The 18,222-nt window shown below is 36.1% G+C and overlaps 1 protein-coding gene across 1 annotated transcript in view; it reads left to right on the forward strand.

The window, feature by feature from the left end:
* The window catches only part of FBXL17 (F-box and leucine rich repeat protein 17), a 274,061-nt gene extending 256,184 nt beyond the window's left edge, over positions 1 to 17,877 (forward strand). The window contains exons 8-9 of the mRNA XM_015849457.1: positions 324 to 466; positions 17,432 to 17,877. Of these exons, the coding sequence (XP_015704943.1) occupies positions 324 to 466; positions 17,432 to 17,569 (281 nt within the window). The 3' untranslated portion in view covers positions 17,570 to 17,877. The remainder of the gene's footprint in view (positions 1 to 323; positions 467 to 17,431) is intronic.
* Positions 17,878 to 18,222: the final 345 nt, after the last annotated feature.

Genomic DNA, 18,222 nt, shown 5'->3' on the forward strand with positions numbered 1-18,222 from the left:
AATTTCAATTGATTTGTCTTTGATCCTTCCAATAAAGTAATTAAAAGAGTTCACATGGAATATCTGTTCTAACTGGTCTGTTTGTGTGAATTAAGTAGATAGAAAAATGTAGCAAAAGATCTGTTTATCTCTGGTTTTGTGTGTGTGTGTATTTGTATATCCGTATTCCTTATTTGATGGCTAATCTACAGTTACAAAATGCTAAAATAAAGTATTTGTTGCAAGGTATAAAAAGCTTTTGACTATTCCTTTTAAATATCATTTAGCCTATAAATATAACTGAGCTTACTGTTTTCTAATTCTGTGTCTCACATTCTTTACAGCTCTGATAGCCATTGGAAGATACAGCATGACAATAGAGACGGTGGATGTTGGGTGGTGCAAGGAAATTACAGACCATGGAGCCACCCAAATTGCACAAAGCAGCAAGTCTCTTAGATACTTAGGGCTGATGAGGTGTGATCAGGTAAGCAGCATTCACAAGTGAGAGAGTGAGTTTTGATGTGTGTAAATGTGGGAGAGAGAGAAGGGGAAAATAGAACTGTGTCTTGCTGTACGAATAGGCTTGGTATTTACTGCTGTGCTAAACTTCCTGGTACACTGTGTTCATATATTTTGCTAAAAAGTATCTAGAGAGCTAAAAAGAGCATTATAAATTTTTGCTGACATAGATTTTCAAAATACACCCACAGGCTACACCTACAACCTCAAATAGTCACAGAAGTTTTATGTAAAATCTGCCCTCTGAGAATTTTGAGTATTTTTGGCTAAAAGTGATTGGTATGTCATGCCATTACAATGATAGACTGCTCTCTCTTTTAAAAAGAAGAAAAAAGAAACAATAGAATACTAAAAATACTGCAGTGCTACCTCCAGAGTGATTTTCTATAAGTCTGTGTTCTTGCTCCTAGGTAATGGTCTTGAAAACAGATGGGGAGAATAAAAACATAATACTTTATATATATGTGTATGTATATAAAATCTTAATATCTAGCTTTCTCACTTGGAATATGTTAAAAATGCCTATAAGATAATTTCATTAAAAATAATAAGCTTTATAGTATTGCTCTTTTACACAATACTATTCCATAGTTTGAACTCAGTGTAAGTGACAACTTTCCTCCTCAGCTGAGAAAGAGGCATAACTACATTTAAGTTTGGAAGCCTTTGGGGAAAAAAAGGGAGATGCAAGATTGGCTTGTATTCAAGATAATGAATTTCACATTAGGGAGGCCTCACTCAAAATGTCAGTTTGGTGCGGTGGCCAAAAAAGTAGGAATATTGGTCAGAGTGAGGAAAGACAAATCTAGCTCATTCATGCCTTACTTGTTTTCAGAGACTATTAAAATATTTGTTCTGTATCTTTATGAATGTATTTAAACTAACGTTGAGTTAATATCCTTCAAATTGAAGCTTTTCCCTCACATTTTAGCTTCAGGGGCCCCTGAGTTTCACTAACACCAAAAGCTGCCTTTTTCTTTTCATTACTCTACTCTCACCTCAGTATAAACATGCAGAAAAAAGATTTTCACTCTAGATTTGTTCAAAAGTGAAAAATATCGTATTATGTGCATTAAGACTCAACAATAACAGATGTCTTAGGTAGAACCTCAGTGTACAGAGCGCCTTAGTTCACTACCTGACGAATTTTGTGAGTATAAATTGATGTTTTTTAAACATTCAAATATATGGTACAGTCTTATATCAAATATATTTCTTTTTCTGCTTTTTCCCATAAAGCTCATCACCCTCTTGTCCATCCATAAAGGAGAAAAATGTGATTCCTGGGATGTAGTTTAGTTTTTTCATGACTTTGTAAACCATGTCAGATACTACTGACAGTAAAGTACAATATAGCATTCCTTTGGGAATTGTTCCCACATCTCTCAGAGGGGTGCCGTCTCCTGACACTATTTCACACTCTAATTATGAGCAAATTGAACCCACTAGGTAATGCATAGCCATTGGAAGCATATTACTTGTCTGATGCTAACTTACATGTTCTTATTCAGCTGTGAATTCGGTTGTATTCCTGACAATTCCATCTTCTTGTACTTAACAAATGAGAGAAAAACTCATGTCTCCTAAGATGGAAAATGCATTTCCCAGCACAAGGAACAGAATCTAGCTCTACTGTTGTCCAGATAGCATTCATTCATAGTTATTAGTAGTTACATCATATTCTCCATTTTCATTAAGCTCCTAGACGAGGATGCTTTTACCTAGAAAGTCACTAGAAGTAGAAAGATCAAGAGAGTACAGTCCCACATCACTCTATATATAGACTTCAAGAATCATGGCTTAATTCAGAGATGAGAGGGAAAGATGTCTGGGATTGGGGAAGAAATAGCTGAGTCACTGAAAGTTCAGTCTCTGGTTTCAAATCTGAAAATACACCTACAGGGACTGTGTATCCTTCAGCCATCACAAACCAAACTTCAGGGTCAAGCTTGTGATTCTCATCAGAAGCATATATCTCAGGTGTGCAAACTCCTAGTTGGATATAACCTGAAGAAATATGTTTTCTAATTCTAAACTGTTTCATGTTCAAAAACATTACTGTGCATACCTTGCAATACTTTATGGAAGACAGTTTTAAAAAAAAAAAGGTAAAACGACAACAAAAAAAAATCCACAGTATTTCAGCTGGTGGTGAATAATAATTTCTAGGTCAGTTTAAAGTTAGCAATAGGATTTTGTAAACCCAGCTTTAGAAAGTTATCATTGCAAGGAGTGGTTTAGCACTTGGGATGAATTGCTCTGTCTTACTGATGCTGACTCCCCTTAATCTCCTAAACTTTAGTGTATTATAAGAGCCAATAGAAGAAAAGAGTGCATGAGTTTCTTTGATGGATTGTGCTAAGATTATGTACTTAGAGAATGTTCAAAGGGTTACTTGACCCTGGGAATTAGATCTGACCCTGAATCACCTGATCAATTTTACATATAGTTATTTTGTGGATTTAGTTAATGTTGAACAATCAACAAAGATCTAATAAGTGCAATAATTTTATCCCGTCTACAACTGCTATAGAAAATCAATGACGTTGATGCTTAAAACAAGTTTTACTACCTCACTGCTTAAACTCTGTGTACTGCAGTCCATATTTCTCTTAATTGCTGGTTAATGCTTCCCTAGCTCTTTACAAATGATTATGAAACATCTACTGTCTTTTAGTCTCTAACGTCAATTGCAAGATGGAAAAATAGTATTTTCTGACAAAAATTCCATGCAGATAGAAAAACAGTGTTGACTCTGTATGCCTGCAAGTGTGTATGTTTGTGTGCATGTACGTGTGCATGTGCATGTGCTGTGTCTGTGTGTATGTGTCTGAAGTATGGTAGCCAAACTTGTTAAGAAATACTGTTAAAGCATTGTGATGCTAGGATTTCTAAAGGGAAACATTTTCTTGCTTGTGAAGCCCTGATGGGAAAAATAGCTCCACAGACAGAATGAAATAAGTATCCTTGACTTGAAAGTTTTTGGCAGCTGGAAGATGCCAGCTCCCTTTTTTCACTGCAGATGAACAGAGAAATTACTGAAGAAAACCATGTCTTCAACTGTCTCCCTCCAGTATCATGCAGAACTAATTTTTTCCAGTGACTGCTCTTTTAATTTAAAAATGTCAGCGTCCAGCACATCATTAGAGGGAATTCTTTGGTGGTGCAAAAGGGTTTATTTACGTGCCCTGTTGACTGAAATTCTTGCCTTTGGTCTGTTGCCAGCTTGCAGCAAAGACTGGGTTAGATTTTCCCCTTTTAGCCAGCCTTCTTTTTCAAGACACTGATTGTTACACTGGTACCAGGTAGCATTTGTGCTTTTCTAGGAATTCCTAGGCATGGGAGGGGAAGTACTTAAACAGAGTTACATAAGGAACATATGTACGTAGACTTCAAATGGTTGCCACTAAAATACCCTTTATGACCCAGGCTCTGTGGAATTTCTTTGATATGCTCTTGACATAAATTAAAGGCGTCAAGGGTCCTCCCAAGAAAGATCAGAGAGGCTGCAAGCTTGGGCAAAGGCAGTCTCTGTTTTACGCCATTGATTATCTAAGTGCCCTCAGGCAGTGGGTTTCAGTAGATGCAGAGCATTATTGATCCACACCATGAAAATAATCAAATTATTCATTTCTCATCAAACTACTGTTGCCATGACCTTTCTTTTTATCATGTTCTTTACCATCTAACATGCACACCACAGGACCAATATGTTCTTTGCCTGAAAATAAATGTCATTGTATTTGGAAATCTCATAAAAACCACTGACTTTACTATGAGATCATCATAATGAGAGCACGTATTTAGGATGAAATTTTCTAATGAGCATTTTTCAACATTTAATGTTACTTAATAGCAACATAGTTGCTACTATATGGAATACAGAATACAAAATACAGAAAAAGTCGAATATCAAGAAATCCTAAAAATCTTTCAGAGCTATCCATATTTTGTTTTACAGTACCTAGAGAAATAATATTTTTTTCAGTGTAAGATCACTAGAGACAAGGTTACTGAGAAAACGTCTTTCTTTCCTAGTTGTCACTGGCATCTCCATAATGGAGTCAAATCTGGTTCTCTCCACACTACATAGCAGTGGTTTCTGTAGCCTTTATAGAGCTCTGAATGCACTGATACTGCTGGAGAGGTGTGGGGCAACCTGAATGCTTGGGCCTGTGTCCTGGTGGCAGCCTAATTGCCAAAGACAAGCATCTCATCCAGGAAATCAGAACTCAAGAGATCTTATTATATAGGTATGGTGGTGAAACCTACTGCTTGTATTTCCATGGCCAGCACTGGTAGTGCTAGCTTGATCTCTGCAGAGTCCTCCAGTGTACTGGACAGGCAGAGTGAGATAAGTCCCTTTAACGATCAACAACAGACGGGCTCTAAGAGCCTATTATCCAGACATCCAGAAGTTTTTCAGAACTTAGGAGGTAGACCCTAAATGTTTGCAAGTGTTCATATTTTGGACAATGCACATCACTGGTTGCCTGTGAGCACGCACCAGAAGACTCAGAGACATCTTCTCCCATTTGGTGGCTCTCATGGATGCACACTGGCCTTACAGCACCCCTGACAGAGACCCATCTTTTGGACACATTGCCTCTCAGACAGAGTGTAGAACACAACACTGTCCTGAATGTGTTTTCAGCAAGAACTGTGTGCAGATACATCACTGTACATCTCCATACCTATGTGTGTGTACATAGCAGCATGTGCAACAGCACAGGCTATATGTATTACAAAAAATGAACGTTGTGGTTCTGATTCTCCATTTACTTTGAAAACAGTAAAAGATTAGATCAGTAGTAGCTGGCATCTTAGGAGAGCCATTTTAGAGTTTTGGGATTGGAATTGGTGCAGAGGCCATGGCATTTCTGTAGTGTTTCTGTAGGCCCATTCACAGCAAATAGCTGCCTCCTTTTGTCCTGCTTCCTGGGCCACACAAGAGATGCAGCTCCCAGTGCCCTGTACAGAGGAGAGCTGCAGGTGTGGACCCTGCCTCCCCCACCCTGCTGTGGGACTTGCAGAAGGCACAGAAACACTCAGCCACTGCTCATTCAGCTGGGTCAAGTGGTTTCCTCAGCTCCCTGTTTGCTAGGAGAGGCAGAGTGCTGGTTCCAAGTCCACGGCAGTATTTAGTTCACTTCTGCCCAGCCTCCCACTGCCAATAACATGGCTGTCCATGAAACCAAATGTTAATTTTATCTCTATTTTTATCACAGCTTATGAAAGAGTATGCGTCCTTTATAAATCCAGCTGGTAAATAATGGTGATTTTTTAAGTCTTCAGACTGGTTTCTTGTGCAGCTAAAGGGATACTGGAATCTGGGGATTCCTGTGGGCAGTTTCAGGACACTTGCTTTTGTTTTACAAACACAGACATCAGGACTCCTAAGAGCCTTATATGCATCCTCTAGGCATAAACTGGAGCCCACATCAGAATCACAGATTGAAATCCAGATGTTTCAAGTTTCTTTGCAGTGTTTTACATTCCTACACCTAGTTAATAATTATTTCTAAATATCATGTATTTTATATTTCCAAAATAAATCAGAGAAAGAGAGTAATGTTCTCAATGCTATTTATTGCTAGAATTCATTTTAAAGAAGTCTTTGTAGCACTTCTTTATCATGCTTTCACAAAATCCCAACCAACTCTAAATAATGGCAGTTTGAACTCTTCACCTTTATGGAAAATGGCTGGATATCACCTAGGAAATCATGGCTAAAAACTTGACATGTTTTTCTGGCTGATAGCTTGGCTGGTTGAATAATGTGTCAGAATTATCTTCCCATGTTGTTTTCAACTTTTCTCACACAGAATTTCATATTTCAAGATACTTTTACAGCAAATAGCTGTGGTGCTATTTGCAATGGTTATAGAGCATGCTGCCATTTAAATGCAGGAGACATTTCTTGAGAAAATATGCAGAAAGAAGATGCTGAAAAACAAAGGCCTGCAAAATTCAACATTCACAGCTATGTGTGAACAAAATGAAGTGAGACTGACAAAGTTGGCTGTGAATGCATACTCAGTGTCAGTTAATAAATCATCATGGCCTTTTTTCCTTACTCTTTTTTTTTTTTTTTTTTTTTTTTTGGAAATTCAGATTACTTCTAATGAAAATGCATCTGAGAGTCTGCAGCTTATTCCAGATGACTTTCTCAGTTCAATTGTAGCATGTATTTCCTATTATACTTTTACTGAGCACTGAAATCAATGGTCAGTACAGCTGACCAAAAAAAAAAAACTCAAACTTTTGTATTACCACAAGGAAGATTAATCACCTCTAAACATAGAAACAGTCAATTAAGAAATCATTTGTATCCTAAGTAAGATTTTTAGAAAATTGGTAGATTTTAAAAAATTATTTATTGATTTGTTCTTCAGTAAAGCCTGTTTTAGAAACATTTTGAAATGTATTTATCCTGCACAAACTGCAAATCATTATACTTACTGGGATGCAGTTGTTGTTATATGTGTGGAAGTGCCAGATTGTGGAAAAAGAAAAAAGAACTCGAAAGACAAATAGAATGTTCTGTTTAATTTATATGTATGCATTATTAAGCATGTCTGGAAACATTTTTATCCTTAATTCACAAACTCTTTATTTAAATTTGAAGCTGAAGCAAAGGAAGTGAAAATATCTAGAGATAAGGTGTTAGATGAATCTTTAAATTTCAAATGAGTTTTTGTGCTAAGCTGTTCTTGGTCACAAGTGGAAAAGCAAAAGTTGGCCATGGCTTGTTTTAATATAATTAGTACAGCAATCAGCCTCTCATCTTCAGAAAATGCTAACAATTCTTACTCTGATCAAAAGCCTAGAAAAATCGCTATCATTTCTTCTTTTTATTTTTTAAGGGGTTCATTCTGAGATTTGAAATTGTGGTTTTGTGATTTTGAAGAGGACTGAAAATATCCAGTCCTTTCCTTTAAAAACATTTCTATAGCACTTATTTTTCTCTTAAATCACTATAATTTGTTGAGGGGGCTTTGCTGCATATTAAAAAGGATACTCGTGGTGATTTTTTTTGGTTTTTTTCTTTCTTTTTTTTTTTTTTAATTTTATATGTATAGTATAAAAGCTGCCAATGAAACGTCTCTTTACAAGCAATGAATAATTTAGATTCATAAAATCTGTGAATCTCATTACAAGGAAACTAGTTACATCCTTGATAATGCACAAATGGGGAGAAATAGCATTTATTTCTTATTGGTTTTCAGTATAATAATTTTAGGAGACAGAAGAATATATTTTTTTCCTGGTTAGCTAGAATAACAGACCCATTACACGTATGAATGAAGGCATCTACTAAAAATATAAAAAAGGATTTGTTTATTCAAACTGAATGCTTTTGTACTTCTGATTTAACTCTCACTTTACCAAAATATTTTTATCCACCAGGCTATTAATTAGGTAACATATCTGTGGCAGTAGGCTATAGGTGGAATCTTCTTGAGTTAATGAGTTGTTCTTACTGTTAAAAACAACTCCGAAATGTGCTGTATTGCAACAAAAAGATGGGCCCTCAACTACAGGTCAGTGGTTTGAAATCAGCATACAGACAGCTACTAAGGAAAACACAAAGTGAAGTAGTCAGCATTTTTATGATACTAAAAAAGAAAGGATTTTTTAAGCAGCATAGTCCTCAAAAATTTGAAATCGTTTTTGCCAGCTGACACATTTTGAGGATTATTTCTATGTTATCTTTACAGGTTCCCATTTTGACAAGTACCACACTAGAATATACTCAAATTAGTCTCAGTGTAACAGAATAAGAAGGAAAATATTTGGTGCTTTTAATTCAATAGGCTGAAAGTAATGTGAAAGAATATTTATCACTATATAAATAAACACTGTAATTTCATTGTATATGGCTCTTTATTAACTGCAGTTTTTATATGTAAGAACAAAGCAGTGCATGGAGTTTCATCATACATTTGAAATAATTATAATGCTAGTAATATTTTTACCTTGCACAGCTATGTAGGTGGAGTCTAGAAGTTCATCTGATTACAATGAACAAAGTTAGCAAGCCAAGCAACCAGCCAAACTAAACTGCTCTTTTAGAAAGGTTTCTCTGAAATAATGGAGAAGTAAGCCCTCACAGTAAGCAAAGAGAATTGAGACTGAAAATCTTTATCACTTAACTTTAATATTCAATAATGTGATGGCAGTAATGATTAGCACAGCAAGACCAGAAACATTGGCTCTTCTAGAAAACTGTGCAAACTCACAGAAGCCTGAAATAGATTATGTTGTGAGCTTGCAGTAACGCTTTCCTCTCTGTGACTGTAGCAACTGTGCAGGGACTAGCAGTTTGAGGCACCTGTATAAACAACAAGGAATCTCATCCCTCTAGGACTAGATCTTTCTGTCAATATGTAAGCAAAGAACTAAAAGGAAGGGGGAGGAGGAGGAGGGGGAGAATTTAAAAAGTGGCCTTATTATATTTTCTGAAATCCTTCCAAAAATGCTACTATCAAATATTAGACAGTTTGTGTATTCCATTTATTTCATTTCATACCACAGAAACAATTACAGATATTACTACTTACCAGCTTCCTCCCCTTTCCAAATAGAAGTGGAAAATAAATTGCTGACATTTGACGTAATTAAGTTGCTGAATGTCATGAAAATAATAGTACAACAGTATTTTGGGGAAAAAAATAAGTATAAAAAAATTCTATGCTTACTTATATTTTAGAATCACATTTTTATAAGTCCAAATCTACTATGGTTACATGTGCTTGTGCGTGCTTTATTTACTTATTTATTTATTTATTTTATTAGCAGCTGCATCCATTAAGTCAAAATACATCTTTTTGTTGCTGTTGTTGTTGAAATTGTAGGGGTCTTTATTTGGACTATAGGCTGTTGTGCTGATGTTGGTAGTGCTGTAATTTTATTAAAGTCCTAAACAAAGGGTCTGCCCCTGGGCATGAGGGCAGTCATTGAAACTCTGTGGAATATGTCTGCCTTCAGTGATCAAGTGCACTTCACACAAAATGTTTCCAGAAATCTTTAATTTTGTTATGGCTACAGGCAACAGTTATAATTGGGCCACCTGAGAATATAATTCATTCAACTATTAGCAGAAAACGAAATCAAACATTTGTTATTAAGTACACTTTCTATAGGACAGTGACTTGGGAAGCAAACTATTGCTTAGAGAAGAGAAAGTGAGTATGAAAACACATGGTTTTTAGTAACTCTGAATATTTTGGATTTTGTTGTTAAAACATTAGAAAAATTTGGAACATAAAGTGCTTCTAAAATCTTTAATTATGGATGCACACAATGACTACTCTTTCATTTTTTTGTCCACTAAATGCAAATTGGTCTTTTGTGTAATAGTATCCTACATACACTGAGACAGAATAGCATACCAATAATGCTACAATTTCAATAACTTCATAATAAAACCCTTCTGAACAAAAGGAAGGTTACATAACAGAAAACACCTGCATTGTCCCTAGAAGGAGAGTGTCTGTGATGTTGTGAAAGAGCTGCATTCCATACTATGCAGCAATTATTTCAGCAGTCCACGATTCTGGGATGTTACAAAAAGCAAACCGTGGAGGAGCACAGGCAGGTTTCCCTAAGAAGTCCTAGTGCTGCATCTTTGCACTAGTACATTTCTGCAAGTTTCTTTTGTTGGTTTTATTTTGTTGTTTTGTTGTTTTTGCTGCTGTAATATTCCTTTTTTTTTTTGGGGGGGGGGGGGAGAGATTGGGAGGGGGAGGAAACGTGTGGGATTTTCCTTGGGTTTTGAGGGTGTTTTTTTTTAATGTGATCCTAAGATTTTTGTTAGTTTGATTACTTTGTTTAATTCTTACCAAATCACGTGTCTGCTTATTGATTTCACTTGGAGTGAAGATATTTTTTCTTTTGAACTATCAATTGAATTAGATGCTACCCTGCATCTTTTCCTTACATTAGAAAACTTGTAGATTAGTGGTGAATACTTCTTCATGGTGTAGAGCAGCATAAAACTTCCAGTTTGGGTGATGATTCTACTCTTATTTCTTTGTACTGACTGTTCTGACTGACATAAACCAAACACTTTTTGAGGTTTTAGTAGCTTTAGAATCAGAAGTGCACTCCAAGACTGCCCTTGATACAACTACAGGAGGGGTTTTGGGGATGAAAACAGTCCTGTAACTCATCGTATTAAAGGAGTAATGAGAATTAAAACCAAAGGCTCTTTAAGAGCCTTGTATTTGCCACTTACTATTCTAGTTCAAGACATCTATTGGACATGACATCAACTTTTAGCAAATTAGCTAAAAGTAAGTGGGGAAGTCTTGTGTAGGAAAATTCCTGCTTATCTTACTCATTTATGAATGAAGCTATCAGTCTCATTAAAAAGAAATGTCTGGTTCAACTGATGGTTTCAACTTTAATCCCTAATTTATCTTAACAAGATTAGGAAAACTTGACTCCCATGAATTTAATCAGATCTGTCCTGGGAACAAAATGAAAGCAGAAGGTAAAGAAAAGTAGACCTTAATCCTAAACAATTATCTTTGGGATCATTTGAAACTTTTAGAGATTCTTTATTTTATGATCTAGAAATCAAAGAAAAAAGTATTGAAATTATCCTTGCAATTCTTTGAAATGACATGGCAAAACCTAAAAATTTTCTCATTTTTTTTAATGCTTGCAGTTTGAGTTTTCATGTGACAGCTCAGGATTTCATAGAAGTAGTTTCTCACGATGTGCTAGCAATGGTGTGCAAATCAGTAAGTAATGGCATACAGATGAGATGAGTAAACTTCACATGCTAGATCAAAAATCTAAGTAGATATTTTTCTGGGAGTAGATTATCAATTGAAAACTATAGTGTCAATATAATCTAAACGTAAAAAATCACTAATCTGAAAATTCAGCTCATAAATGCCAGCTAGTTTCTTCTGGGAAAAAATATTTGTAGACCACAGGGAATTTTTTTCCACCTTTCATCTTGACGATCATTTTACTTGAGGAGCAGAAGGAAATAAGAAGGCAGGTTTCCCATTTTTATCATTATTTGACACACATTGTTATGTATACATGGCAGAACAAGAATGAAATTATTCATCACAGAAGCGCTCCCTCAATCCATTTGTGGATGTTCATCTACTTCACATGGACTAGAGGATGCTCTTTCCCAGATAATTCTTAGTTGTCATGTAAGGAAGTGGGTTTTTGTTGTTTTTTTGTTGGTTTTTTTTTTTTTCCAGTGCAGATAACATTGGAAGTGTTCTTTGAACATCTACACCATCCGCACAAGTAAAAATTCAGGAGGCCTCAACCCAAACAAAACTTCTGCCACAAAGTCAGTTGTTCTCTTCAGGGAGGTAGGGGTTATGTATTCAGATATCTTTAAGCAACACAAATTCAAAACCATTATTTCAAGGTAAGCGCTCCAATTGAGCTAGGAGGGTATGATATCACTTTCTCCAGACAGTTCTGCAACTCATCTGCTTTGTTTTTATGGTGGTCTAGAGTAAGTTATGTCAGAAAAGATAAGTTTTAAGCTGAACTTTGTTGTTTTGTTCTTTCTGTTTGATGACCAGATTCATACACACATATTGCTTTGACTCTTAATAGTGAGGACTGCATTCTTTCATTATGTATTAAAACATAATTGAAGGGCTATTCAAATTCAAATGTGTGATTATGCATTAGGTAATCTAGCTAGTTTATCTTTAGCCAAAAGTCTTCCTTGCGACAAATCAAAACATAAAGATTAATAAAAGTTAAGTGGAAGAAAAATACAACATTCTAAGGGATATTAAGATGTGAAGATCTTTATTTCTTATTCAGTGAACAAAACTTTTCAAACTGAGAATGGAAAATTGCTCGTTAAGTAATTAATTTATTTTGGGAATGGCATTCAGTGCTTTTGTTTTATCAGCAGCCAGACTGCTTCTTAACAGCAAGACAGAAGCTTCTGTTCTAATGGTTAGACATAAGGCTTCTTTGCATCTTAATCCTACTATTAGGGAAACTTATGAGAAGAATACCAAGGGACATGACTCAGATGTTATTTATCTATCTTACTCATTAACAGGGAACAAAGTTTTCTTGACTTCTCATATTTTCCTGAATTTTATATGGTGTAGATTTATTCTATTGCTAAGATACTAAAAATTTTACACTATTTATTTTAGTTTTTTACCAAATATTCAAGATTTATAAATATTTTGGTATGGAATCAGTTGTAGTTTAAAGATCCTGCTTTGTTCCTCAGCCTGGGATCCATACAGGCTGTCCCATTACCAAGTAGGATCTTCTTTTTCACTCTTCTGTTATATAGTCTTGAATTGAATCCATCTTGTCCAGTATATGTCCAATGAAGGTGGCGCAGTGGTAGGAATGCCGCTTGCAACACTGGAGACCCAGGTTCGAATCCCCCCTGTGGTGCAAGTGGTAGAAGTGCCGCTCTGCTACACAGGAGGCTCGAATCCCTGGACTCGATGATCTCTAAGGTCCCTTCCAACCCGCACAAGACTGTGATACTGTGATACTGTGATTTTTTCACTGTTTACAGTTATTTTCTTTGAGTTAAAACTATTTGCGTATAACTAAAAGTTACAAACATAGGCCTCTCCAAACATAATGTTCCATATTTATTTTCATGAAAACAACAGATGCTAAAAGCACAATAACACTATTTGATAGAGCAAATTCTCTGCTACAAAATGCTGTTTTTGAACATAGTCACCACCATTGGCTATGCACTGTTGCTAGCTATGAACAAGAGTCTGCATGCTCTGCTCATAAAAATCTGCACCAGCAAAGATAACCACTGTTTCATAGCTGATGGCATCGTTGCTGGGAAAATGTCACCTATATAGTCCATCTCTCATCAGCCAAAACACAGGAGGCACCTTTGGTGGACGCGCTAAGACAATACAGACAAGACTGGCAATATTCTTGTGTGAGGCTGATGTTATTGTGTTGCAGGAGAAAGACTGTATTCTTCTCTGGCCTGACTGTGAATGTTTGAGCCTCCAGGCTTAGTCAGGATTCTGACAAACTTGCATATAGTGTTCTTTCTGTTCCTTTGTGAGCATTTGTGGGATCCATCTGCCACAAAACTTGCAATATTCCAGCATTGCCACCACTGTTTCCAATTTATTGAAGCCTATATTCACGTCTCCACATACTTGTCCAGTCAAAATCTCAATGGGTGAGCTTATCAAGACTCTCTTCATTTTGTGCTACACTGTCACTGCTGAAACACACCACCCACCAACTCACTGCACTCATATTCACTGTTTGGCTCCATAAATGTTCAGCAAGTGTTGATGAATGTCAGTGGGTGCCATTTTTTCCACAAGGAGGAGCTCAATGACACACAATTGCTTTACACACATTTCCATACCAGATGCCATTTTGTTAGGCTGCCCCTCTGCTGCCATCTGTCACACAGCAACAACATGTAATGGAATACTGTTGGAGTTCAGCCTCCAGTGCTGTACCACCAACATCTGCCTCTGATGCTGTGGGCCAACAGAATAAAACAGGAGACGTTACTTTCAGGGCAGCCTTTGTATATTTGATTATTTATGATGAAGTTTGGGAGAAGAACTTCTTCTATCATGAGAGTCAGTTTTTTAAACTTCAGGTAGTTTCGTTCTGTGGCAGTTATGTTTTCAAGTGTATACATAGGATTTCGTTATGGTTTAACCTGGCAGGCATCTCACTACTACACAGCCTCTCACTTGCTTACCCCAAATGGGAAGGGGAAAGAACCAGACATGTACAAGTGCAAGAATTTATGGGTTGAGATAAGGACACCTACTATGTTAAGCCAATGCTGCAAGCAAGTCAAAACAAGACATTACTCTGCTACTTTCCATCATCAGGCAGGTGTTCAGCCTCTTCCCCACCAGCAGGACTCATTATGTGTAATGATTTCTTGGGAAGACAAACAACATCACATTTTCCCCCTTCCCTCTTCTTTACCTCAGCTTTTATTTCTGAGCAGGATACCACATGATGTGGAATATCCCTTCTGTCTCCTCCCAGCTCCTTAGGCATCCCCAGCCCCTCACTGGCAAGACAGCACAATAAGCTGAAACCTTCTTTGCTCTGGGCAGCACTGCTCTATGACAGCTAAAACATTCGTGTGTGTTCAACACTGTTTCCATCAAAAATCTAAAACACGGTGCCATACATCCTCTTTGAGGAAAATTAACGCTATCTAAGCTAAAACAGATGACAAAATTATGGTTTGGTACTACTTAGTGTTGCCTGGGATCAAAAGATTTAAAATGACACTGTAACAAAAACAGGGAAACCCGACTGTTCAGGTTTTGTTCATAAAATATCTGACCTTGTTGTAAAGTCACTTCTGCAGTGGTTTTGCCTGTTCTCTCATGCTTATATTTACTTTTAACTGTGTTTGTCACTCGATATCAGAAGTAGTAATTAGTAATAATTGTATTATGTATTATTTATACTGCAGTAATTTATTTAAAAAAATAAAATGACCAATGGCTAGCACTAAATGGTTTACCATAGATTTCTTCATAGATTTTAAGACCAAAAGATACTACTGTAACATCATCTGTCTTCCTTATTATTCTGGGCCACGCTATTTCACTTAAGTTAGCCTTGCAGTAAATCAGTTACTTTAATGTAGCTGGAGTTTTGCTTCTGTAAATGTGTTCAGTCTTTGGATAGAAAACCCCAAGTATGGAGGATGTATGGCTTTCTCTGATCACAGCCTCTTGTCCTGTATTTGAACATCCTCTTTGTAACAAATTTGTATTATTTGTTTCCCATAACAGAAAATCTGATTATAATATTGCACCAATTTGCTCTCTCAAACCATAATATCCATGCTGTACTAACAAATAACATCTAACAGGTTTGTGTCAAAGAATAATAGCCTCTATCTGCTGTTAATATTTTTAAAATATTGAATGGATTGATGGTATTTCTTCTCCAAGTTTCCGATGAGGAAGGAGTAGCAGGGGTATCTTCATTCTGGCTGATTTACCGCAAAGAGAAGTTACTTGTAATGTTATAGATTTTGCCATGGCTGTGCACCACAAATGTAAAGAAAAGAGGCTTTTGGACTATTTTTGAATAGGCAAATAGTAGCAAATATGGCTTCGGAAATTCTTCCCTTCCAAGCAATATTTCTGTGAAGTGCTGCTGACAGTTTGAAAGTATGTATGTATTCAGCTATAAATATCAAATATTTTGGAGGACTTGTGCTATGTCTGATTTCATTTTGATTTATTAAAAGTCACTTCTTGTTTATCAGCACTGGAAGAGGTTACTGTTATGTAGTAATTTGCCAAAAGAGTACAGTGTGTACTATGAAAGGAAGTTAAACCGGTTTTCTATCCAAGTCAGTCTCAGCTAGATGAAACTTCCAATGAAGATTGAGTGTTTCTATTATGAAAGTAGAAGAACTGGATATTAAACCTTTCATTTATCCCCGTCATTGTGAGCAATCACTGCTTAGAAGGATGCACTCCTTGTTATCTTTTAAGGACAAAAAGTATTATTAGATATCGTGGTCACTGTGCTTTAAAATATTATTCACAAGATGGATCTTTGTAAGGATAGTAAATATTTCAGTACTTTTTTTTTTTTCTTTTTTTCTTTTCTTTTTTTTTTTTTTGGTTTTGTGGGACACTGTGGGGAGAAAGCAAGTCACGATATCTGTTGTACATGCTACTGATCTAGGCAATTCAGCGCTTAAATATAGCACTGGCATATTTTAAACTGTCCAAGTATTTTAGCAAGGATTTTAAAGAGAGCTGCATAGGAGTTATGGTTCTTCAGTTAATCTTTCATTTATCTGAAGGCTGAAGGAAGCTGTCTGCTTTTGTGATATGAACTGCAATCAGCTTAAAAATAATTGACAAATTAATCCTTTCACAGAGCTGCAATTGTAAAGGTGTTAGATTTAGCTTGGCTTGTCTGACTGCCCTGTCTAATCAAGAAAAAAGGTGCTATCTTTGATGTTTAAGATTTAGAAGGGACATCCCTGACCTAACAAGCTAGTATATTTTAATTATCGATCCCCTCATTTCTGCCCACAAAAGCCTTTGTTCATTGATAGCCTCACACCAAAAGACTAAAACAAAAATTTCTGACTGGGAGGTACATGAAGACAAGCAGGTACTGGAACATTGGGAAAAATTAACCTGTATTACCAATTTATATACCTACAATATAAAACAGATTGCATTCTACTCTTCTAGTTATTATCTCTTAATTATCATTGTGGTCATGTTGAAAGCCACCATACAGTGGAACTTAATTTCAGGGCTAATTCCTGCATAGCATGTATAAAAGTAACAAAAATGTACCATAAATTAATTGAAAAAATTGAATCAATTTCCATTTCCAAAGCCAAGAGAAATTTCAAACCCATGTCTGCTTAAGTATTGTTAAAGTAGTGTGTTTCTATTTCAAGACAAAGGAAGAAATATATGCAGTGTGCTCTTAAAGAAGACTGCCTGTCTATGAATAATTATGTTTTGTACAGTAGGAGTGGCCAGTTTGTTTATGTATGGAATTTAAATAGTTCAGCATATTGTTAAACACTGTTGCAGTTTTCTAACTAAGCTTTTTACAAATGGAGATGCTTCATCTTTCTTTGCTTTTTCACTTTCAATTGAAAATAATCAAACAGTGTGTACTAGAATGCTGTATCAAAATTCTCCCTTTAAGATGGAGTCGAGCTGTTCATTATGTAGGTTTGTTGTGGGTTATTTTTTGTTTTGTGTTTTTCTCTAAAAGAGGATCAAATTCTGAATATTTTTGATAAATGAAGCCTACTGTGTCAATAGACAGCCCAATTCTGCTAGTCCTTCCAGGAGTCCAGTTTGATTATTTATTTAGTTTGAATAACGTTGCCCTTTTTGTTCACTTTTTTCACATTTTGGATTCTTTTCTTCAATTGCAGGTGAATGAAGCCACAGTAGAGCAGCTGGTGCAGCAGTACCCACATATAACCTTTAGTACTGTTCTACAGGATTGCAAGAGGACATTGGAACGAGCTTATCAAATGGGCTGGACTCCCAATATGTCTACTACCCCTTAACGTCATGCACCAACATGACAGTTCCACTCTGCTGCTTTCGGTAGATCGAATGGGGACTGCACAGGTTCACAGCCTTTCATTGTGATATATACAATGAATGCAATATAATTGTTAGTTTACAGAGGTTACAGTAAAATGGAAAAAAGCTGTATACTGACTTTGATGTACTGTATAACTAAGTCCTGGTATTGAGACAAAATTTTAGAAAAGCATCCTATTTCTTTGTTTGCATAAAATAAATGACTGATTTCTTGAAGTGGATTCCTATAGTTCTATGGATAGTGTGGGTTATAAAAGATACAAAGCTCTTTTTTTTTTATGTGTGTTTACTTTGCCTTGGTTGTGTGTATTTCCTTTGATTTGTAGATGGTAACTCAGTGCTAGCACCGGTATAGCTGATCAGCAGATGCCTGTGCTGAAACTGGGAGCTACACTCCATGCTTATTATTTACTAAAGTTACCCTAGGAGTTTTAAGATGCGCAGCGTATAAGAAAAAGTACAAAGATCTGTGATTGTCTTATAGACTTTTGGGGAATTACACAAGTCATCGGTAAACGATTATAATGACTGAATAGCTATCTAATGGACAATCATATAATCATCAAGTCCTAGAACAGTTTGGGTTGGAAGGAACCTGAAAGATCATCTCATT

This window comes from Coturnix japonica, chromosome Z, assembly GCF_001577835.2.
Source record: "Coturnix japonica isolate 7356 chromosome Z, Coturnix japonica 2.1, whole genome shotgun sequence".
Lineage (NCBI taxonomy): Eukaryota > Metazoa > Chordata > Aves > Galliformes > Phasianidae > Coturnix > Coturnix japonica.